We start from the raw sequence: 25,090 nt of genomic DNA, 5'->3' as shown, positions 1-25,090 counted from the left end.
CAACAGTACAAATATTAATGACATGAGTCATAAGCTTATTCAAATAAATATTTAATTATTCTTTACTGGATGTTCTTTCTAATTCACTTTAGGAAATTTGTAAAAGGCACAAAAAGATAGGGGAATGTAGACTTAGGAAGAAACTTTTGTAATTAAGAGAAAGATGAATCGCTATGTAGTTAAGAAAATATGTTTCATGTTTAATGAGCTAGGACAAGGGTTAAGCACATGCCTTGTATGCTGCCAACCCTGATTAGATCTACAGCATCACATGGTTTCCCAAGCACCACAATTGCAGCCCTGGCGCCCCTCAACACTACTGGCACTCAAGGAGGGTTGGTGTACCCAGGTAAGGACCTGAATCACAGGGCTCGAAGAGCAACACATTCCTGAGCCCCATCATTGAGTCTGTGTTCTAGCCCTATAGACCATGAGACACAGAACATGGCTCCTGGATCCCCAGAATACTGCTTGGGAGATACCAAGCCAAAATATTAAAACTTTAAAATATACATTTATAGATGTATTAATTTCCCTCCTGGTGACCAAACAAAGGACTCATCACACATCCATCCTACGAGTAACAATAAGTCTAAACACTACTGACTATACTTAATCATATTTCTTACCTGGGATGCCTGGTGGTGTTTTCAGGTATTTTCCATTAAAGTGTTGAATTACCACTTCACATTTTTCAGTAGACTCCATTCTGGGAAAAGGGATAAACAAAGGATCATAAATTGTCACAGAATTATGTATGCATCCAAGGGTAAATAAAATGAAAAAGATTATGTCATGAAAAAACTTGACTTGAGAATTTTACCGGAATTGTCAACTGTCACCATGATCACCAGCGCCAGATCAATAGGATATCATAAACTCATCACTTTCTATATTTGGATTTACCCTGTTCAGAGTTGCCTGCACAAAAGACTGGGTGCTAAGTCCTCACCCATGGGTAATATTGAGAATTTATTGGACTTAATCCTTAACAACAATGTATGGCAATTGAAAAAATGCATAACTTTCTGTCAAATGAATCATACAACTCATTACAAGTTATAGAAAAATGAACTATCTCACCAGTAAAGGGCTGTACTAATCATTTAACCAATTTGCAGCCTCAGTTAAAAAACTTACACTGTAACTACTTAGACATATTGTCAAGGAATTCTATAAAACAGGTTGAGGTGTGCTGCATTTCTATTGCTTGCATCCAAAGGAGTGATTAATAAACTCAGTGTAATAATACAGTAGTGTATCATCAACATATTGGCAGTTGAAAGAGTTAAAAGAGGTATTTGGGGTTCGAAATGCAGATAAAAATATAAATATGCAAATATCAGTTATAATTTTCCTAAATTATGAATTATGGACAAAGCTAGGATTAGGTCCAGGTAACGTCAAGTGGGGCCTAAATTCCTTCCCAAAGCAATCAAGCAAAGAAAAGCAAAACAAAACAAAACAAAATAAACATTATAAACCATACCACTGTAACGTGAATATTGGCAATAATATAATAGTATAGTACTATTGAGACTTTATTTTCTTTTTTGAGTATGTTTTTCTCTATAATTGCTATACCCTGTCTTCATTATTTTTTTAAACTTTAGAAAGATTAAAAAAATAAAGTCTCAGGAGCCTGCGAAATGCTATAGGGGCTAAGGTGCTTGGCTTGAATGAGGCTGAACTTATTTGACCCCTGTTATACCAAATATAGTTCACTGAGCATTGCTAGGGGGTCAGTCCTGAGCGCAGAGCTAGGAATAACACTGAGCACTACCAGGTATGGTCCCACCCACACAAGTTAAAGTTTTGATTTTGATTAAAGAAATATAATCCTACAAAAACTATGCTAGAGGCAAAAATATATTTATGAAACAATGCACACATGCATGATATAGTACATAATAAATGAGTTAAATTTGTTTAAATCATAACTACTTGAACTGGACAGTGATCCCATATAGGATCGCCTAACTGAATGTAGGGTCACAAAATACTTGGCAAAGTAAAAGATTTCTCAATATGCAATGACCAAAAAAAAATTAAATTCAAATGTGTACTAAATTTAAAGATCTTTGGCCCATGCTGCATTTCTTAGGCAAAACCGGAAAATTTTCAAAAGCTCTACCCTAAAACCAGACTCCTTAACTGTGGGTGAAGCCCCATATAAGGTCGTGTAGCTATATGAGAGTTTCTTGAAAATTATAAAACTTACTTTTAAATAAATTCTTTATGATATATACTAAACTCTTGATTTTTGTATCTGTTTTACTTATCAATTTACTAGGTGGTACATAAATTTGTCTCAGGCAAAAAGGGGTCTCAGATGGAAAGCTTTAAGAAGCCTTGCTGTAAAAGACAAAGCTCAAGTCCGCATTTTGTCATGGTTTTAATATGAGCTTCTTAGAATAGAAAGTTTTCACAAGTTCTAAGACTTGTGAATAAAAAGAATTTCTGTCACTGTCATCACTGTCATCCCACTGTTCATTGATTTATTCGAGTGGGCACCATAATGTCTCTGTTTCTCCCAGCCCTGAGATTTTAGCAGCCTCTTCTTACTTGTCGTTCCCAACCACTGGAGTCTCTTTCAGGGTCAGGGGAATGAAACCTATTGTTTCTGTTTTTGGCATATTGAATACATCATGGGTAGTTGGCCAGGCTCTGTCCGTGTGAGCAGGATACCCTTGGTAACTCGCTGGGCTCTCTGAGAGGTATGTATGTTTATATAAAATATATATGTGTGTATGTATATATGTGTATATATTATATATAATTATATGTATATTTATATTACTCTGATTTGTTGCCTACTGTCTGAACTCCATCAAATATGTTGCGGTAATTATGGAAAATGGGTAGGAAGTGTCTTATAATGTGTCTGGAAAGCAGCCTGGAGCATGGCAGCAGTTGGGTAGTGGAGGTTGGCTGCCAAGACTGGGTCCCTTGGGGCGAGGAGGGCTCTCACCCGCACCCCTCTGGAGCACCTTGAGTGAAAACAGCCTGGTGTGGAGTCTGGTGGCATGGCTATGGGGTCTGCATTTTACATTCCCGTCTGGGAGGAGCAGCCATTGAGATTGGAGGGTGGCCGATGAGGAGATTATCTGGTGCCCGCAGTGTGTGGCAGGGTGTGGCTTATGGGTGTGATCCCTGGGTCACCGGAGATTGGGGGATAGCAGTCAGAGAATCTCTGCTTCAGGGTCCTGCTGGGTCCAGAGTCCAAGGTCACAAAATTCAACAATATCTGGGTTCAGTTGGACTTCATTCATGTGTGAGGCTCGGGTGGAGCATCCAGAAAGCGTCCTGGAGCATGGCAGCTGGCAGCAGTTGGGTAGTAGAGGTCGGCTTCCAGGGCTGGGTCCCTTGGGGAGGGGGGTTCACACCCACCCCCCTCTAATGCGCCCAGAGTGAAAAGCCTGGCGTGGAGTCTGGTGGGCTATGGGGGCCTCATTTTATACTCCCATCTGTGAGGAGCAGCCTTTGAGATGGGGAAGGTGGCCAATGAGGAGGCAGGGTGTGGCAGGGTGTGGCTTATGGGTGTGATCTCTGGGTCACCGAGATTGGGGGATAGCAGGCAGAGGATCTCTGCTTCTGGTCCTGTTGAGTCCAGAATCCAAGGTCACAAAATTCTTATCCAGAGCGATCATTTCCAACTTTTTGTCATAGAGGCTCCTTCTCTATCCCAAACCGCCTTCTTCCTGACCACTTGAGTAACCAGGCTTCCAATCATGGATCAGTCCTCCAGGTCCTTGTTTCTACTATCCTTGGGTATTAGTCTCAAATTATGTTTATTTATATCTCAGGAGTTCTATTTTTAAAACTTTAAAGTAATCTTCAAAATACTTTTCATAGTGACTCTATAGGTTTACAATCTCAACACCAGTATATTTGGATTTTTCACTGCATCCTCATGAGTTTGTATTATCTAGTACCTCTTCCTAATAGTCATTCATTAATCATTAAGTGCTATTTATTGTAGTTTTTAATTTTTTTTTTAGATTTCCCTAATGACTAGTAATGTTGAACACCTTTTTATGTATTTGTGGTCTATTTGCTTATCATGAAAGATTGTTCATTCAGGTCCTGCAGTCATTTTAATTGGATTTTTTGTTATTATGCCACTGAGTTGAATGAGTTTCTTGTGTATTTTCAATACTCACCTCTTACTAATATATGGCTTTAAAATATGGTTGCTTAATCTGCACATTGTTTCTTTCATTGTGCTGTTCCTTTTGCTATGTAGAAATTCTTTAGTTCCACTTTAGTCATTGATAAGATCTGATTTTTTAAAAAATCTTTGGAACTTTGTTTAAACTGCATAATTTACAAAGCTATTTAATACAGCTACTTCAGTTATTTAATGTTCCAACACTGGTTTGAGCTTCCCTTTACCAATGTACCCAGTTACATACCGAACCCCAAGCCTGCCCCCTTATGCACAAAATAATGTATGTTATGTGGCTTGCTATGACCTATGCATGACAATGGTATAACTAAAGATACTCTCTCAGAATTTATCGAGCAGTTAGGGTCTTCTAGTGGTATTATTATTTTCATTCATTGAGCTTGGTGGGTTTCTCCACAACTTTCCCATTTAATTTTCTGTGCTCACTCTGGGCTGTGATCACTGTGAAATTTGGAGATGTTGCATGCTGCAGCTGCACTCCAGGAGCTGTAGAATGGGATTATTCAGCTGCATGGTATCTCAGCTGGACTGTTTATATACTGATGGAAGTCAGGTTTAGGGGGAGCACTGGGCCTGGCCCCATCCTTAAAAGGCTCCAGACACCTGGGATTGGAGGCCTGGCCCACCTGGGCCGAGTCACTTGCACATATCTCTGTGACTAATTGTGAAACACATGATTGAAATTCTCAATATTTTATCAGGGCTGGAGAGATAGTGCAATGAGCAGAGCACTTGCCTCACAAGTGACCAATCTGGGTTCAATCTCCTGCACCTCATTTAGACCTCTCAAGCCACCCAGGGCTGCCCTCTGAACTCAGAGCCAAGAGTAAGCCCTGAGCATAGCTAGGTATGACACCCAAATCAATAAAATAAAAGAATAATGTTTTCTGACAATGGGTATGTCTTGCACTTACTCATCTTTCATGAGTACCCTATATTCCATAGGTGGTCCTGAAAAGAAAATGTAAAAGATTATTTGACATTGATAGGCCAATTTTCATTTCTATTTTTTTTTTTTTTTGGTTTTTGGGTCACACCCGGCGATGCACAGGGGTTACTCCTGGCTCTTCACTCAGGAATTACCCCTGGCGGTGCTCAGGGGACCATATGGGATGCTGGGATTAGAACCCGGGTCGGCCGCGTGCAAGGCGGCAAACGCCCTACCCGCTGTGCTATTGCTCCAGCCCCCAATTTTCATTTCTAAGATGTCCCAACATTTGTGTGTAAGCATCATTTGCAAGAACATCCGAAGAATGCATCCATTTTATGTCCATTTTTTAAGTTGCATTTAATAACATGACCTTTTAGTAAATAAAAATGAAGATAGCATTTTGCTAACCATTTAGTCACAAATTCCTCAAAACCTAGGATGCATCTGGAGTAGAAAGTTAAAATGGTGATATTCTCATTTCAAATATTTAGGAGCAGCTAGGTACAATTTTTTTTTTTTTTAGCTCAAGCATTTTCTTTAGTGGGACCTTTTACTGTAAGTCTTCCAACCTGCTATTTATCTTGATTTATTTATTTTGAAGTGGGAAACTTCCACTTCGAGGAACAAAAGAATTCTAATTCTGTTCTTTCTCTCTTCCCACAGGATCTACTATCTATTGTCTCTTAGGGAAAATAACCTTCCCTTCTAGCAGAGACATGAATGGGAAAGGAAATGTAAGCCCTTAATTACTACAGATGTTACTTTATGGAATTTTTATTCCAGGAGAGCTACAGAATGAAAAGCTTATGCCCCAGAGCCCAGTCCCTTTTCAATCTCTCTCTGGGTACTCATCTAGATAAAAGGCAGTTAAGAATCTAAAGCTTGCTTGCAAGAGTTCCACAAATCAAATCTTTTCTCTTTTCTTAAAATGACATAGAATTCTAAATGAATACTAACAATAGATGGGGGTTAGTGTGTGAGTGTGTGTGTGTGTGTGTGTGTGTGTGTGTGTGTGTCTGTGTCTCTGTGTGTGCATGCATGTTGATTACACGTAATGTTTTTGGAAGCTAAACTCAGTTGGCCCATCCACCGCACTCACCTAAACTATTTTTGTTCTGATTTAAAAACCCCAAGTCTTTCCTTTTGAACTCAAAGTATGATTATTTTAAGACTATTTTACAGTCATTTCAAGCCAGAACACAGAAACAGGAGCCTAGACTGTTCTGTGGCTTCATTCTGATTTAACTAAGTGGATGTCTGCAGTGAGCCTTTAGAGACTCTTGTCCTAAAAGAATAAATGCAATAAAAGTCTGTTTTCTGTAGCTGCCGGCACTTAGTGTCAAACCACGTTAGGCTGCACCTCCCAGCAGTGACAATTTCATTTTAATACACGTGGTACATTTTAATGAGGCAGTGCTGTCCCAGCAAAGACAGCAACACAGCAGCTGACACGAGGGCAAGGCTTAGGGTTCCTTGTACGTTTTAGGTGGGACTTGGACAAAAGTGTGAGCTACAGAGTGGAAGGGGTAAGGGACTGCATTTGAATAGCCACCTTTGAAAGAATATGCCCATTTTCTACTCAAGTTTCACAATTAACCACTTTGAAATGCCAGCTCGAGCTATCTATAATCTGGCACACGCTTCAGTTGAAATTGACACTAGCATTATCAAGTGGGTCTGAAAAGGCAGCACGCCAGACAAAGCTGTCTTTACATGGCCCTTTCAGCTGGACCGAGGAATCACTACAAGTGCATCTATTCTTTTTAGGCAGTTATCTGAACCCCCTCACGTCCCTTAGAACAGCTCGCGTGCCAGGCCAACCATTTACCCAATGATACTTTAATTAGATTCTTACAAGTTTCCAATCATTGTATAAGGCTTCGAGGTTTTCTGTTAGGTCTGGTGTTTAAATATAAACACACGTTAAAGGTACCGTTTGACATTCTTTCTTGTCACCGTGCCTAGGAACTTGGCTTCAGTCATTCGAAACGCACCACAGAACTGTGATTTTCCTTTTTCTTTCTTTCTTTTTTTTTCCCCCCACAGCTAGTATGAGGAGCTGGTTTCACAGTCAATATAATTCTCACAGGAAAATTACATCACTTGAGAATCTGAACCAATACGAGTAGAATGTTCTAGGTCAAACTTAAAGTAGGGAGGTAGAAAGGTATTTAGCAAAATCGCTTGCAGTCCCTTTATGAACTTGCAGTTACTTTATTTCCCTTTCATAAAGATGCTTTCAATTTATGATCTTAAAGCAACAGCATTATTAACCATGTGCTTAAAATAAACCTGTCATTCATTATGCTTAATTAGATGTTTCCAATCTTGTGAAATTTTTGTGGTTTTGCAATCATAGACTTTGTACAAAATATTGGCAATTTAGAGTAACCGATGTTGCAAAGCCGTCATCCTTATTTCCGGTAAGATTTACACAAAGGACCAACATTTAACGATTTTTTTTTAAGTACTAAAATGTGTGCTCTTCTAACAGCGCAAAAACAAATTATGTCATTGATTTCTGACTGTATTATATAAGAAGGAATAGTGAGTCCTGGCAACAAAGATGAGCAAATGAGTTGGATTTTCTTCTTATTTTCTGCCATTCATTTTCTTCTTACCAGGTGTTTTACATTCTTAGAACAAATATAAACTGGCCTAGGAGAGTGGTCTCCCTGCCTTCTCCCTTTGTGGGCACGGAGACATTTTTAAATTGTTCTCAGTGCATTACTGCACATTCCTCCTAGGTAACACAGTTTCAAGGCAAGGCTGGACTAATGAAGATTCACCCCAGAGTTTAAAGCATGCATTTTCAGGACTAGAAAACAAATTGGGTGAAAATAATTTGCATTAAAGAATGAAGAAACTAATACTTGGAGGAGATTCTGATTGGCTTCCCTAAAAGCCTTAGTCGATGAACATGAAAGGGAATCTTGATACTTAAAATAATTATTTGGTATACATATAATTTTATCATTTACTAAAGACAAAAGTAAATTTATACACTACTTATAAGACAATTGTGCTTGATATTTTTTCATATAGAAAGGAATACTGGCTGAATATTTGATGATGCAGGATGCTGAACTGCTTCAACAGTTTTCAGATCAATAGTTTGATTTTTAAATTGTCTATGCTAAGAATTACTCTTTGCATACATTTATCGTACTAATGCTTATAGCCATTTCAGAAATAGTTGGAAATTTTGTCTTCATCCTCAGCTAAAATTCACTTAACAATTTTTCTTTGCTTTTAGGAAACGTATGTCACTTGATAACTCAGTAAATTCTTTTTGAATTTTTAATGGCACATGACTGACACTTTTTATTTCAACTGGGTATGGTTTATGAACCCAACTGAAGTTTTTATGGCCAAAATGTGAAGGAAAGTATTTTTGAACCTGTCTTCAGATACTCTAGATGATCAATTATAGCTCTTACAAATATATCTTTGAGAAGGATATTTTTAAGTTACAAAATTATCTATTGTTATAAACATTTTAAAGAGCCATTTTCCACCTTATTCTTCCACATGCTAACTTTTAAAGTCAAACTTTCATTTTTATATTTTAATATAAACAGTACCAATTTTTCTTGCAGGAACATGTGTCATTTTTCTAAAATATCTGACAACAGGGTTTTGAAAACCATAATTGTTATTAAGAAAATGAACAAAATAAGATTTCTACTGAGCCAAAATATGTCAATTTCATCCTTTAAATAATCTGTATAAAATCTACCCTTTTGAGAGTCACCTTGTCTCTGCTGAGAGCAGTATGTTTTTTAAATATAAGTCTGTCTTTATAAAAATTTGAAATCGAACAATTCTTAATTGCAATTCTTTTAATGAAGTTAATTTTCATAGCATCATGAGGTACGTGTAATTCTGTATTTTTTCTTTCTTTATGAATCCCAATGTATTGTGAAGTGATAAAAAGTAATATCATATCTCTCAACTAACTTTTGCTACAAATCCAATATTCCTATTCATGAATTGTGTCCACTATCTTTACAAATTCCAACAAAATTTTCTGCTGTAAATCTTCATTTGTGAAAATACTGATCAACTGTAAAATATCTATCTTCTCATCTTATGTGTCCTTTGAAAGGGCAACAAAAATAATTCCTTATGTAAGCTTCCTTCATAAGCATATCTTACAGCAAGTAACAACTGTGCCATGTTGAAATACCAGCTATCTGATCTATTTGACTCAAACTCAAGGCTCCTTTAACCAGGCAATAAATTGCTGGAAGTGGTTGTGGTTGATTTCAGAAATTCTTTAGGAAACATTATCATCTCATAAATGAATTTTAAAAATTTCATCCCTATACTTTTCCTATAATTTATTTCTGGCATTTTATTAGCAATAGGTAATAATATCTTTTCCTATTGAGTAGAGCTTTTCTTTTTTTTTTTTTTTGAGGGGGGGGTCACACCTGGCGATGCACAGGGGTTACTCCTGGTTCTACACTTAGGAACTACTCCTGGCAGTGCTCAGGGGACCATATGAGATGCTGGGATTTGAACCCGGGTCGGCTGTGTGCAAGGCAAATGCCCTACCCGCTGTGCTATCGCTCCAGCCCCTTGAGTAGAGCTTTTTAGTTTTTCCAATTAAATAAAAACTTTCATGAAATTCCAGTAAATATTTTTCATTGGCAGAAGCACATTTCTTCAAACACTGTTTTCCTTAGCTTGAAGATTTTAAAAGTTGTTCCAAATATTCCTATCCTTATTGTACTATGCTGTGTCCTTGGCATTAATATGTCACTTTAGCTTGGCTTGCTTCATGCTCTCTACAGTTAAAATTTATCACATATTAAGCACAACTTTCCCCACATTAGCATGATTAGTAAAAGTAAATCCATATTGCAAGTGATTCAGCATATTTTCTTTTTCATGTCAATTTAGGAGTACTAGAAGGAGTACTACAATGTGGTACTAATGACTGCCACATTGTCATCAATATTATTTTTCATTTCTGTCTTAATTTAGCTATTTATCCACAATCAAAAACATTTTTGCCTAAAATATAGACATTGTTACTAACCTTTCAAATTAATTACTGTATCACTGTATCACTGTCATCCCGTTGATCATTGATTTGCTTGAGTGGGTGCCAATAACATCTCCATTTGTCCCTGTCGCTTGCTAGTGTAGCCCCATGGCATATTGGGGGCTCTTTCAGGATCAGGGGAATGAGAACCATCGTTGTTACTGTTTTGAGCATATCAAGTAGCCATGAGTAGCTTGCCAGACTCTGCCATGCATTCAAATTAATACTGGCTTTATTTTATGAGGTTGTATTCTTGTTGGTGGCAGATTCTCCTGCCCCCGCACCAAGCTGTCTTCACCAGGGCCCCCTCAGAGGGGGGCAGGTTGAGTTTCCCTCCCTGCCCCAAGCAGAGCCCCAGCAGCCTAAAACCTCCAGAACCCAGCCACAGCCATGCTGAAGGCCACTCTCCACATGCTTGGTCGAGCCTCACGCATGAAGGAACCGACAGCAGAACCCAGGTAGGCAGGACCCATGGCTAAGATCTCCAACCTGCTCGGATCAGGACTGGGCCTCCTCCATCCAGATCCCCAGTTTTCCACTCACAAACTTCCCGCCCCCCCCCCCAGCGCCATGTAATCTCATCAATGGCCAAGATTCAGAGACTATAAAACAAAGTTCCTGGAAGACAGCAACACAATTTTTCTGGAGCAACCTCTTTATTTTTACTTTTTTATTCCTGCATGACAGAGCCTGGCAAGCTACCCGTGACATATTTGATATGCCAAAATCAGTAACAACAATGTGCTCTTCATGTTCCTGGAGTTAGCAGATGCCATTGGGTTACACTAGCATGTGACAGGGACAAATGAAGATGTTACTGGTGCTTGCTCGAGCAAATCGATGAACAATGCGGTGACAGTGATAATGATACAGTTGTACAGTGTATTGTTGGTACATAATTTTAAAAAATGATATACATAACTATAAATTGAATATCAACAAAATATTATATTATAATAAAATATTATTAAAGGTTTTTGTCTTTATTAGTTACAATTAAAGGTTTTTGTCTTTATTAGTTACAATTAAACTTAGACTTCTTTGTTTTGGTTTGGGGTTTTTTTTGTTTTTCTTTTTGGTTTTCTTGGCTTTTTGGGTCACATCCAGAGATGCACAGATGTTACTCCTGGATTTTTATTCAGGAATTACTCCTGGCAGTGCTCAGGGGACTGACCATATGGGATGCTGGGGATCGAATCCTGGTCAGTCACATGTAAGGCAAATACCCTACCCCCTGTACTATTGCTCCAGCTGCCCTGGTTTGAGTTTTTTGTTGTTGTTATTGTTTGCTTGTTTGTTTTCTTTTGGGGCCACACCCAGTGGTGCTCAGGGCTTATTCCTGGCTCTCCCCTCAGGGATCACTTCTTGTGGGACAGTATGAAGTCCCTTGAATTGAACTATCTGAAGTGCCTTGGACTGCAATGCAAGCTTCCCTGCGGTACTATCCCCTGGCTCCTTGGTTTGCTTTTGTTAGTTTGTTTTGGGGGCCATATTTGGGGTTGACTTTTGGCTCTGAGTTTTGGAATCACTATGGGAGATGCTCTGAGGACCAAATATGGTGCCAGGGATCAAACTCATTTTGACTTTCTATAAGCTGAGCACCACATTTTTAAAGAATTAAAATCACCAAAAGGAATAACACTATTTTGTTCAGTCTCAGATAGCTGAACTATCTCTGTATTATCTCTCCACTTCCAAGAAAAAATGTTTAAAAGTTCTGTCGTTAAATATATTGGAATGAACTATTACTTGTTGTCACTCTCTTTGAACTGCAGCCATATGTTTCATTCCTACAAACTACTAGCTACTGCACCTCTTTTCTCTGTTTTATAATACAGCAGCATGGACTTTGTTCTGGTACGCAAACATGACAAAGTCAGCCCTACCTTATATTTTCTACTCCCTTTTTCCTTTATCAGAGTTGCACTCTTCCTTTGCTAACCCTACAAAAATATTCTCAGCTTTTTCCGATTCAATGATTATTTGCATTTCAGTGCTATTTCTTCACAGAGATTTCTGTCCTTATCTTTATCCTCAAATTCTTGTCAGAATCCTTGACTTCAGCTTTATGCTTCATTTTTCAAAAACTACTTTATTTTATATTTTGTATTTTGCCTGATTGTTTACTTACTATCTCCAGTCCAGGAGAATGTCAACCCATGAAAACAGATATCTTTCTTTTGTCTAACCCTCTGAATTGTTGCATCTAGATAAATTATTGTCATATTAGCAAGTCCAAGACATGAATTAATTAGATAACTAAATGAATGAAAATAGAAATTATTTTAAATATGAGGAAAGAAAATCAGGAAATTGTCATTTAATTCTGACTAATAAAGCATACTCATAACCACGTAGATATAGTAAATACATAGGTTGTTTCAAGTCACAAAATCCTGTGCATGTAGAAGAATTCCAAATAAATATGTCTATTCCTTTAGCCCAATAATATTTCCAAGATTTTCTTCTTTAATGGCTGGATATAGACACTCTACTCAAAGCTCTACAGTTGTTAAATGACCCAAGAGCTCATGTCATGGTTTATGCTTAAAACAGGTAGAAGATAATCAGATTTTACGGACCGTAAGCACATTGATTATCCATTGTTTATAATTCTGAGCTTAAAATGTTCTTCAACTTCAGTTTCATAAGGAACAATTATATATTTTAGAATGCCCCCCTTTCAGTCCTGTATATTCTTTGGAATCCAATCTTCTGAACCCTACAATAGCACTGTAGCACTGCAGCACCATCGTCCCATTGTTCATCGATTTGCTCAAGCGGGCACCAATAATGTCTTCATTGTGAGATTTGTTGTTACTATTTTGGTCATATCAAATACACCATGAGTAGTGTGCCAGGCTCTGCCATGTGGGTGGGATACCCTGGGTAGCTTGATGGGCTCTCCAAGAAGGACGGAGGAATCAAACCCTGGTCGGCCACGTGCAAGGCAAATGCCTTACCCACTGTGCTATTACTCCAGCCCTCTATAATAATAACAATAAATTACATGTCTTCCTCCTCTAAACTTTCTTGGAGGTATTCATACAGATCTGAGTCCAGAAGATCTCAGAATAATAGACTATTTGATTCAATTTAAATAGTTTATTTGATAGTTTATTGGTCAGCTGCTTTGGGTTTTGAAAACCAGATTCAGTCTATGCTGAAATGATGGTAGATGGTTTGCCTTCTCTAACCATGATTGTGACTTTTTTGAGAAAAGAAAAAGAGGTTTAATATGAGGGAACAGATGAGAGTCAACAAAGATGCATATAAAACAAGAATAAACTTGAAGAAGGTAGAGACTGGATCAGGAGTTTACTGTCCAGTGGATAACATCTGTAGACCACTGGAAGAAGAATTAAAATCACCAAAAAGAATAACACTCTTTATTTTGTTCAGTCTCAGCAAACACAATTGTAACCTATTTCTGTGCAAACACAGCTGTAGTTTTGAGATTACTAATCACTAAGTTTACATTCTAGAAATTTTCTTTGCTAACATTTGATTTCCTGATTCCACGTGTATAAGATAGTAATGGCAAAAGATCTGCCATAAAAGAAAGGCAGGTATTATTTACAAAAAGGATGGACTCCAAAAAAGATATGGCTAGAACACATTTGAAACAATAAAAACAAATCATGATAAGTTTATGATTATTTTAAAAGGCTCATAAAGTTGTCTACAAAGAAAACACGGGTATTTCCTTAATAACTTGCCTAGTCCCTCTATTTTCATTGTGTTTACACTGTGTCAGTATTTTTTCTATGTTTCAGGTGGTGGGAGAAAGAGCAAGACTCAGGCAGCAGTAAAATAAACTGATAAAATGTTAGTGATATTCAGAATTATTAAATAATGTAAAAACAATATTTATTGCCATTTAAACCACTTTTTAAAATAATCAGGGCAATAAATGTCACCTATACTCACATTTTTTAAAAATTTAGCAAAAAGTAAAAAGAACTGGAGTTTTTTATTTGGAAAATTTGCCTTTCCTGTGGGCAGAAGCAGAACACAGGGTTGCCCACATGTTAAGAGTCATTCAAACAAAACTCCATGAGAATCAAATTAAGAGTCCTAAAGAGGGGTGAAAAATACTACAGAATACAAAGGTCTCTGCTCAGCAGTCTCTCACGCTCTTTAGCTCACCAGGGGACAGTAAATGCATTTCTTAGAGGGTCTGTGTTCCCAGATGTGGAAGCTGGATTAATTGTGAATGCTTACCCCCAGCCCTTCTCCACTCTGGGTCAGTCTTTTACTGGCCTCTCATAACACTTATTCAATGTGATTTTTGTTAGACAAATAGTTTCATGTTTCTGGGAATGGAAATGGATAACATGAACACAGAATCCTGTCCCTCCAGACTCCAGCTGATTTATGCTCTGTACTTGGCCTTCCCAGGCCTTCCAGGCAAGGTAGTCTGTTGGCACCCCCTAGCTTCGCAGTAGATGGATCTTATTCTCAACATTCTCCATTCCCATCATAAACTTCTGTTCTCCTCGGTTTGTGACTTGCCTATTAAAATGCTGCCTGGAGGAGGGGTGGGAGGTCAGGTCTTAGAAGATTGTTTTAAGTTACAAGGGGTAAAATAAAATACAATAAAATAAAGCATCTGTGATTTCAAATCCTATCTAGTGCTACTACTGGGAGTTTAGAAAGCCTGTAATTGGGCTGTCTGGGCACCCCACTGGCATTCAAATCAATGCTTTGAAGTTTAGTGTTTTAAATATAAAATGAAGACACTACCTTGACTTTGAAGACCTAATATCAAAGAAGATTAATGTCTAGCTTTGGAATAAAATAATATTAAATTAAATATTAGAATTTAATCTTATTAAATTCAATTTTAGAATCTTCTGCACTTGAATCCAGGACCAAATCTGGTGGTTAGAAATGACCAAAGGTAGTATTCAAAACAAAGCCTGCTGAGAATCATATTTAGGTTTTATGAATTGAGATAGGAAGAAATGCAGGAGATCTCTAGAAATTTTTAGGCACAAATATAGTCTGGCCCTTTTCCCATGAACTAAGCATTTAATAATGCTGGTGACACTGAAATTTTGGAGAAAGAAATCATTTGCATAACAATAATAACTGTGCTGACACTGCTATAGTTTTCTCCAATAACATAGGATACCCATCTTAGTACTGGCTTATTATTATCAAATACTACCCCACTGCATATTTCTATTGTTCAAGTCATGCAAACAGCAAAGCAAAAAGGCTGAATGATCTCATTCATTCATCAAGTTATTTCTTAGAAAAAGATTCTAGATGCTATTACAGATATGAAGAACACCTGGTTAAGGAATGAAAGTATATTTTACTCCTTACTCATGATCAGTATATTTTAGATAAGTGGTCGAGGTTGAGAAAGACACTGAAAGGAATTAACTCTATCTGTTAAAACGTCTAAGAATAAGGCTTACAAATTTGAGTTTTAAGAAGTCTTCTAAGTTCTGAAATCTAGTTCTAATTAAGTACTGCTTACAAAATCTGGAGAGCAATAAATCCACCCAAAGTGCTTATGAATAAGGGGGCCTGCTAAATAGCTCAAAGGTCTAGTGTGTATCCTTAGCACTTAGGAGGCCTATGTTAGATATATGGTCCCTTAATTGTTACTGGAAGCAACAAACTGGGAGTAGCCTTTAAGCACCACCAGGTGTGAACCCAAAACAAAATAAAATATATATTTAAAAAATACTTAAATATACAGTTTGCTCCATCCGTACCTGTTGATGATCTAATAAGTCTGGAGTGGAGCCAGCAATTTTGCACATTAACAAATACCCCACAATCACTAAAGCTGCTTATTTTCAAAGCTTTACATTAAGAATCACTATTCTATGGCATGTAATTCTTTTACTTTTCTGTTAGCCATGTTCCACCATTCTGTCATTAGAAGACTTGAAAAAAGAAGTGAATCAAATAAATTGCAGTTCTGTTCAGTGGAGGAATTCTGGATGAAAAAAATATGATTGGGAAAAGAATATTTTTTTTTTAAAGAAGGCAAAGCTATATGAGTTGATTTGTGAGTCACCAAGTTAGCTAAGGTTATAGTTCTATTACCTTGTTTGAGAAAATGCAGAATGAATGCTGAACTGTGAGGAAGTAGGACTTTGGGCAGAACTATTTACATATAGAACAGCTTGAATTATTTCTCACTTCAGCATCAAATTAGGTAAATTGTACATGATCCTGCTCTTTGGAATTTCAGGGTTAAGATACATGGTATTTGATAAAACATTTGTTCTGTGTCAATTTCCTGTCTTTTTGCAAGAGAATCTGACTTGTTTGCTTTTGATTTTTTAGGCAAAATAAATCGTTAGCTGTATGGGCATGTTGAAAGAAGAGGTGCTGGGGTCCTTGGCAGAAGGAGGTGGCCACATTGGTGACGGATGTGCTGTTGGAATTATGTGCATGGGAAGCCATTATTAACAGTATTGTAAATCACAGAATCTCAATCAATTAAAAAATAATAAAATCATTGGCATGACTTGAACCAATGTTTTCCCTCAGAAGTGCCACCCTTTGAAAGTGGAAGACTCATGATTTAGAGTCAAGAGATCTCAGTGTTAGTTTTGAAATGAGACAGAATTCATAGTCAATGCTCACATTGCTTAGAGTTAAGTCATTCAGAAACTGAGCAGGAAGGGTAGTTACATAATCTAAGTTTCCTGTAGCCATTCAGCAATGCAAAAAAAAATCAATATTCTAAGGAAACATGAAATCTAGTGGGAAAAGACAGAATTTAAATAATAAGTGCAAAGTACCTGTGATAAATTTTATTTTGGAGGTGGAAACCCCCAAGACTTTGATGTGAGCCATGACAAGAGCATCTAACCTTTTGTGGAGTTGGAAGTCACTGCTGAGGGATCTATCGAAGGTATTGAAATTAAAACCTGAGAGATAAATAGGTAATAAGAACTGTTACAAAGAAGAAGAGTTTTATTTCCTTTTTTATTTTTTGCTTTTTGGGTCACACCCAGGGGTACTCTGGCTTTGCACTCAGGAATCACTCCTGGCAGTACTCGGGGGACCATATGGGATGCTGGATATCGAACCTGGGTCGGCCTCGTGCAAGGCAAATGCCCTACCTGCTGTGCTATTGCTCCAGCTCCAAGGAAGAGTTTTCTTTGTGCGAAGGCTCACTCCTGGAAGGGCTCAGGAGACTATGTTTGGTGCCAGGAATTGGACCCAGGGAAATCCACATTGAACCCACATGAAAGACAAGTGCCTTTTGCCTGCTGTACTCTCTCTTTCTAACTCTCAGGGAAAGTTATTTTAAGTATCAAGAAAGGCGTCGAGGATCGTGATGAGATGCTGGGCAGGTCAGCTGAGTCCCATCAGCCAGGTAGAGAGGTGTAAAAGCAGACTCCTGACAAAGTGGCTGGCCATTCGTTTGTCTGATTAATTTTGGGGCCACACTTGACAGTGCTCAAGGCCCACCCCAAGTTGAATATTTTTAAAAATCACCTGTAGCTTATATATGTGACATTCACAGAAAGAGGTAGAGCTTGCATTCGGAGCACACATAAAACAATCACTTAAATTTTTATTCTCTCTCATATGTAAAGTAAAAATGGCTTAGTAGGATTTAGTCTTTCACAACACCATGCTCCAAGACAATATCATTGCCTCTCTCTATCCTAAAATGTGGATATGTTCTATGTTTCTCAATAATAATCTTTGGGCAGAAACTTTAATATAACAGGTAAGGTGCTTCCTTGCATGCAGCTGACCCCAGTTTCAATTCCCAGGCCCACACATGGTCTCCTGAGAACCATTAGGGACAACTCCTCAGCAAAGAACCAGATAGATCCCCTAAGCAATATCCAGTATGATGCAAAACTAGACTACCTCTTCCCTCATCCCCCTGGGTTATTTTCACATTTTATTTATTTGTTCATCTTTTGGTTTGGGGGTACATCTGGAATTGCTCTGTACATTTTTGGCTTTGCACTCAGGAATCACTGCTGACAGACTTGGGATACATGTAGGGTGCTGGGATCAAACAGGTTAACCGAATACAAAACAAGTGCCTTCCACCTACTATTTAGTCCATCATTTTAATATTTTTAAGCAAACATAAAAAGTAAGCAGAAAAGATAAAGGTGAGAAAAGTGAACAGCTCAATATTTCTGTTATGAGCTGAATTATATACATTGCAAACTCCTATGTTGAAATTCTATTGCAAGTACTCTTCAGAATATGACTGTATTTGAGGTAGGGCCCTTAAGGTGGTAGTTAAATTAAATTATATTATCTGGCTGGATCACTGGGTAATCAGACTGTCTTTGTAGGAAGAGAAAATTCAGACCCAGACACCACTACAGGGGCACAAGACAAAGAGAACTCAAATAGAAACTCAAGCTACTAACCTGATATCTGACTTCAAGCCAGCAGAATTGTGAGATTGTACATTTCCGTTGTTTAAGACTATGGGTCATGATGGTCTTAGGAGCAAATATAATCGTATGCTAACTCCATTTTTAGAAACAGATGAAAACAAAATACCATAGATATTTTGAGAAAATGTGCTCTCTCTATGAATTTTAAATCTGTTCATTTCTCAGCAGGAGTTCAAGTACAAGAGAAAAACAAAAACCCTCTCTCTAAGAAATTACTTTCGAAAGATTTTCTTATAAAAGGAAGCCCAGCAGTCACTCTTGTGAGCCCCTGAGCACACTGTCCTAGTGTCTATGAATGAAGACAGTGCCAAAAATTCAGAGACCCAGGAGTGTGTTAGTTCTGCCTTGACCATGAAAACCCAGAGTTAAGACTGCTTTAGAAAATGTGAATGCCTCATGCGTACAATCAAATCATGGATATTTCCTTCATTCTGCTTCTTTCCCTTCAAGTCCTCAAGCCTGGTGCACTTGTATGTAGGGGACTTCAGGGAATAATAAGAATTTTAAGACCTGGTCCATCACCTCTATGAGGCCATTAGAGATCTGTTAACAAATTACATCATGATTTGTTTAAATGAACTAACAGTTGGTTTGGAGGGTTTCTCTAAGTTTCAACATAGGTAGACACACAGGTGGGTCTATAATGGACTAGACTAATTCTCAGGAGACACTAACATCCATTCCTTCATCCATGTTAAGTCAGCTGGAGACACATAAAGGCACCAAATCAGGATGACATTGTTTTTACTTTGTTTCTTTATTAGTAAGCAGTTTCTATTTTTCTCTTTGGTTTCTTTAGCTTTGTTTGCCCCAAAAGCACAGCAGGCACAACTATTTTAACTCAATTTCTGGCTGAGTTCCTCCTTTTTAAGCAATCCCTTAAAGTTAAAATGAAAACTACTCTTTATTTAGCTTTTGGGGTATGAGGACTTTATTACCCCAAGCAGAAACCAGCAGCAACTGATTTTGCTAATCAACATAGGGAGGATTGGGTTTGGGGCATACATATCACTCTGACCCAAGATACATAGAAACTTTGTATGCACATAGTTTAGGAAGCAAAATATATTTATAATTACATTGAGGTCTTTGCTTGGACACAAAAAAAAAAAACAGAGTCAGTTTGGTTGGCTACTTTCTGTTTTTGAAACATTCTATTGCCTTGTGTCCTAGAACTAGGAAGACAAAGATTTTAAAGGATACAATAAAGGGAGACAAGTAACAATACATGGAGCAAGTGTTTTACCTGGCAAAGCCAACACCTCTGCTGACACCATTAGCATCTCTCAGTATTCTTGTGGAAATGACATGTCCAAAGGGTTTCAGCATATTCTCAAGCTCCTGCTCATCCATAGAAATGGGGAGATTAGAGATGTAGAGGTTTGTTGGGTCTTGTTCTTGTTGCTAGGGGAAGGAAAGTAACACATACGGTAAGTTCTGAATATTGAAAAACATATTTAAGAATTGATAAACTTTTTCTTAAATTATAATTCATATTTGAACATAAAGCTTTTTTTTATTTTTTGGCACTGCTGGACTGAATTCAGTGCTTCACACATGCAAGGCTAGTGATCTATTGAGAACTATATCTCTGGCAACTCTAACACATTGTTCAAAGTTCTTCTTGACAGCCAGGACTTTTCTCTACTATGTATTTTTTTTTTCTGTGCAGAATGTTTCTTACAGAAACAAAGTTATCTATGAAATCCAGGTTCTCTGCCAAAACCTTCTTAGAAAGGTATGAGTGCAGTGGAACTAATGGTATACACTACTTTTCTCTTTGTCACTATTTCTTTTAATGCCATGCTAATGACCATCACCACCAGGTAATGTTGTTGAATTTAGTTAGTGCTCATTGCATAGTAGGAATGGTTGTAAAGACTTAATAAGTGTTCCTTTACTTATTAAGTAAATTCCCAACAAACATAAGGGTTACCATTTTACAGATTACACAACTGATTTCTACTTTGTCTAAATGATACAGCTAGTATCAAAGGCAGGGTTGAGATCTGGAGCTCTCTCCAGTCTGTGCTTCCGCTGTTTGGCTATACTGCCCTCAACTGAGACCACAGTTCTCTGACTCTAATCCCGGCATAGCAGCATCAGCCCCACATCAACGAGAAGCTTGCTAGAAATGCAGTTTTACAGGCCCTTTCACAGAACTTCTGAATCAGGCTGACAGTGGGCCAAGCAACCTATTTTTTGACAAACCCTCTAGATAATTCTGATGACAGCTCAAGTTTGGGAATTGCTAACCTAGACCATAATTACACAAGTAATTACATACCATGAGATTATTATGGCTATCATTTTCTAAACCAGCAGCAATTATTTAAATAAATCTTGCTTAATAGAATGGGAAATCAAACCACAATTGCTAGCATTATTTCTTTGTACATGATTATTCTTTATTTCACAAATGAGCATACATCCGATATAATTAATAATTAATATTAAAATAGATAAAAAATGTAATGAACAATTATATAATTTTTTCATTTGAGAGCTGGAGATCAACCTTTGTGCCATATTCAGGCAAGACGGTTAATGTACTGAGCCATATCTTTAGCCCCCTTGAACCATGACACTTTAACCAAAACAACTTTATTTCAAGGATAAGCAAGAGACTAAATTGGAAGAGGAAATAAATGTGAGTCTATAGAAGAGGACACTGTGTAACAGTAAAATATCTATTTTGAAGAGACAGTATCAAAGTCTGTTGAAAATCTGAGTTTTTAAGAAAAATGAAAAATTACAGTAAGATTTTCATGTAAAAGTTTGGATCAAGAAATAATTTTGGTATGAATGCATACTTCATTATTTTTAATATCCCTAAAGAGACAAATTATGTTTTTATTCAGCCCTGAGATTAATTACACCTAATTTTTTTCAGGGAAGTGGATTATTTTATTTAGCTTCGACCTATACTGTATCATTATAACTTCCATCTAAAGAAAAGGGGAGAAAGGAACTTTAGCAAAGTCAAGGATTGTTTGAAGGGCAGATATATCAGAAAAAGAAAAGAGATTTGTCTAAAAGAATTACACCACTCAAAATCATTTTTTTTCTCTGTTTGGTACTCTTTATCTTTTTCTTTTTTAAAAAAATTAATCAGCCTGAGATAGACCATCACTATTCATGATTGGATTTCAGACATTCAATGTTCCAATATCCATCCCTCTACCAGTGTACATTTCCCACAATCTCCCCATCTCCCCAATTTCTCTCTCACCACCCTACTTCCAACCAAACCTGCCTCTATGACAGGCACCTCTCTCTCTCTCTCTCTAACCCTCTCTCTCTCACTCGCTCCTTTTCTCCTTTTGTGCATAATGGTTTTCAATACAGGTACTAAAAGGTCTTTGTGTTAGTTTAGGCAATTCAGTAATTTTATTGAGATGATGCAGATGGAGTAGCTTTTTAAACTGGGTGGTAGCTTTGCAGTGGGGATGTGCCGGGGCTTCCAGAAGTACAAGGAGGTAGGGTAAGGTAGCCCATCTTACCGCGAGAAAGCCTGGAGATTTTTTTTCATGAAAATTGCATACCCAAATTTTTAGCAGTTTAATATCTCTGTGAGACCCAAGTCTGGCTGAGAAGGTATGGTGGCAATTCTGGATTGTGGGAGCAAATCAAAGCCAAGGTCTTTGTTGGGGCAGGATTGGACTAATCCAACCCCTCTGATGTACCCTAATCTGTTCAGCCTTGCATAGGTCTGAGTTTATCTGTGGCTTTTGATCTCTTTTGAGATTTATTTATGGGTCTTTGAAGGAAGGACATTAACTGAGTTTGTATGGCTGAGCCTGAGGAGGTTTGTGGGTGTGGATACTACATAGCTAACTTTTGGCAGTTTAATTTCTCTGGAAACTTGACCTGAGTGTTGAGGTCTGGACAGAGGCACAATGGCAACTTTTGATGTATCAGGCTTCCTGCAGGCACCATCTGACTGCTGATGCACTTGACTAGTGGGTCCAGGTTGACCTGCTGACAGTACCATGCCCCCTGGCTTCCAAGAGTGGCAGTGGTGCTGCAGCGACCATGATCAGGGCCAGGACTGCTACCATTCACAGCTCAGGCACTCTGGGTGGGCCGTAGTCACCTGTCCAGCAGAGTCTGACCAGGTTGCACATGGCCCCATCCTGGGTCTCCAGACAGTTGGCGCTTAGGGATGTTTTCCTCCCTAAGCTGGTGACCGGGGCTGATCCAGGGAAGAAACAGTGGCAGGGCTGCCCGGTTGGTGATGAACTGCCAGGGCCCCATGGTGAGACTCTAGGGCGCCCTCTCCAGAACCCATGGTCCATTTGGACCAGAAGAACCCTATTCAGACAAGTCAAAACTCTGCTGCCACCCATAGCGCCAGGAGTTGCAATATCTCCACCAGCTGGCAGCTGTGTTACTACTATTCTCAGGAGTCCCACTATATAGCTGGTGGCTGGCCGCCTTTGTTTAACGGCGCTCTCCCTGATACAGAATCTCCCAGGGGCATGCACCCACATTCACTCATACAGAAATTTTATAACCCCATTAACTGTTCAGAGTGCTGAGAGCTGCTGTGCTTCCCCCAGCTCTGGCACTGGCTGCTCCGCCACTGCTACCTTTACAGGAACACTCACATAAGACCTATTATTTGTTTTTCAAGCAGAATTTAGTTCTCTCTTTTTTATTAAATCACCAGAGGAAAAAAAGAGCAAAAATAAACATATAATCTATTAGCTTTAGTATTTAAGATATAACATTTAATATGTAGGAGAAGAAGGGATGTAGAAATGGCAAACGGTATTCTCTCTCACACACAGCACACAAATACACATCGCTGATAATTTCCATGATCCTATGGAGACACAGATAAAATTATCCTTTCTTAAATGGTAACAATATTGATTTTATTTGAGAAAAAGCAAAATTGGTATTTCAGGTACATAGTAAAACTTCCGTACATGCGACTTTCAAAGTTTATAGTATTTTACTATCCCTCATTTAATTTTAATCTTCACATTGTCACATATCATTATATTTATTGGATGATGAAGAATGAAGGCATGAAATATTCATCACCTTATCTAAAGACAATCTGATAAGAAGTGACAGGATTAGAATTAGCATTATGTACTAAGTTTCTGATTATCCAGCTCAGTATACTATGCACCTTCCCAAAGTTTCTCAAGTGTCAATCATCTATAAATTACCTTAGGATTTTTTTTTGCCAGCAATGTAGGATCATTGTATGCACTTTTAAATTTTCTCTAAATCAACATACTTTGGACTTAAGTAATTTAAAAATATGAATTTATGTTGTTCCATAACTGAAAAGCCACTATAACTTTGCATAAATTTGTGACTGTGAGTATAGTAAATGAATCAATGCCATTAAATATTGCTTGGTAGGGTTTGCAGAAGACAGTGACCCTCTTAGGTGACTTTCTTAGTTTCAAAGACAATTCATAATTAAGGAAGATGTGAGAAGTTTACCAGCACCACATGGAGCCTTTCCCCAGCTGGGAAAAATCAAAATTGAAATAGAATTAAGAAAATAAAACAGTTTTATTATGATGTGATTTCAGGGTCCTATACCTAAACCTGCTTACATTCTGGAAGAAATATGACTGCATTCCTGAGAATGTGTTAGAATTTTCTCACCTTCTGAAACCCTTTGTCCTTGATCACTTTAAATGATTGCAAGCAACCAATCCCATGATCCAAAATTATGAGTTTTTAAAAACCATTTAAAGTAGCTGTGCACTAATTTGTCCTAATTCGATCTATTTCCAAATCCTCACTTATGGAGTACATTGTAGCTTCTCAAAATAGATTTGGGACATGTCAGCATTCATAACTGTGAGAAGATTGCAGATAATTTCTCTCTTTCTGTGTCTCTATGTCTCTATCTCAGTCTCTCTTTGATTGAGATATTGATGAGCTCAGATATAAACAAATAACTATTTCTGTAGAGAGATTTAACTAATACCAGTAATTTTGTCAACTCTGTATTCCATAGAAACATAAGGAGACATACTCAATACCATCTTCACACTAGGTCTACTGTGTTTTCAAGTTACAAGGCCTCCTTTTACAAATAAGAGAAAGACATAGCTTTTACCTGAGAGATACTCCAGAAGCATCTCTATGGAAATATAAGATAGTACAAGGAAGATCACAAGGAAAAGTAAGGGACAGCCAAGATAAAACGGTTCTCCTCTAACTGGTATCCTTTCACCACCTAAACATGTCTTCTACTTTTCTAAGCTATGAAGGGAACTGCCAGATTTTCAACTGTCATCTTTCACTACAAACAAAACAGAAAAAAAAACAAAAGATATATTTCCCTTGCCCTAGTTTCACATGGGGATGGAGTTAGACAAAGATGACTACCAATTTTTCCTACTCCGTCATGAAAATGACATTTTTTCCTAAAAGAAGGACTAATAAGAACAATTTCCCTAAGGAACACATGCTTTCATAGACACAATGAAATATTTCAGATTTAATGTAAACTTATCATTGGCGATTGG

General features: G+C 37.8%; 1 protein-coding gene across 8 annotated transcripts in view; it reads right to left on the bottom strand.

Moving 5' to 3' along the window:
• Positions 1 to 25,090, bottom strand: part of RBMS3 (RNA binding motif single stranded interacting protein 3) — an 803,180-nt gene that overhangs the window by 283,895 nt on the left and 494,195 nt on the right. For all 8 annotated transcript variants that reach the window (XM_055135539.1, XM_055135543.1, XM_055135544.1 and 5 more), the window contains exons 5-6: positions 19,831 to 19,988; positions 630 to 709 (exon numbers count right to left, since the gene is read on the bottom strand). In XM_055135539.1, coding sequence (XP_054991514.1) covers positions 630 to 709; positions 19,831 to 19,988 — 238 coding nt within the window. The remainder of the gene's footprint in view (positions 1 to 629; positions 710 to 19,830; positions 19,989 to 25,090) is intronic.

This window comes from Sorex araneus, chromosome 4 (assembly GCF_027595985.1).
Source record: "Sorex araneus isolate mSorAra2 chromosome 4, mSorAra2.pri, whole genome shotgun sequence".
Taxonomy (NCBI): Eukaryota; Metazoa; Chordata; class Mammalia; order Eulipotyphla; family Soricidae; genus Sorex; species Sorex araneus.
This window is presented reverse-complemented; position numbering and strand designations above follow the sequence as displayed.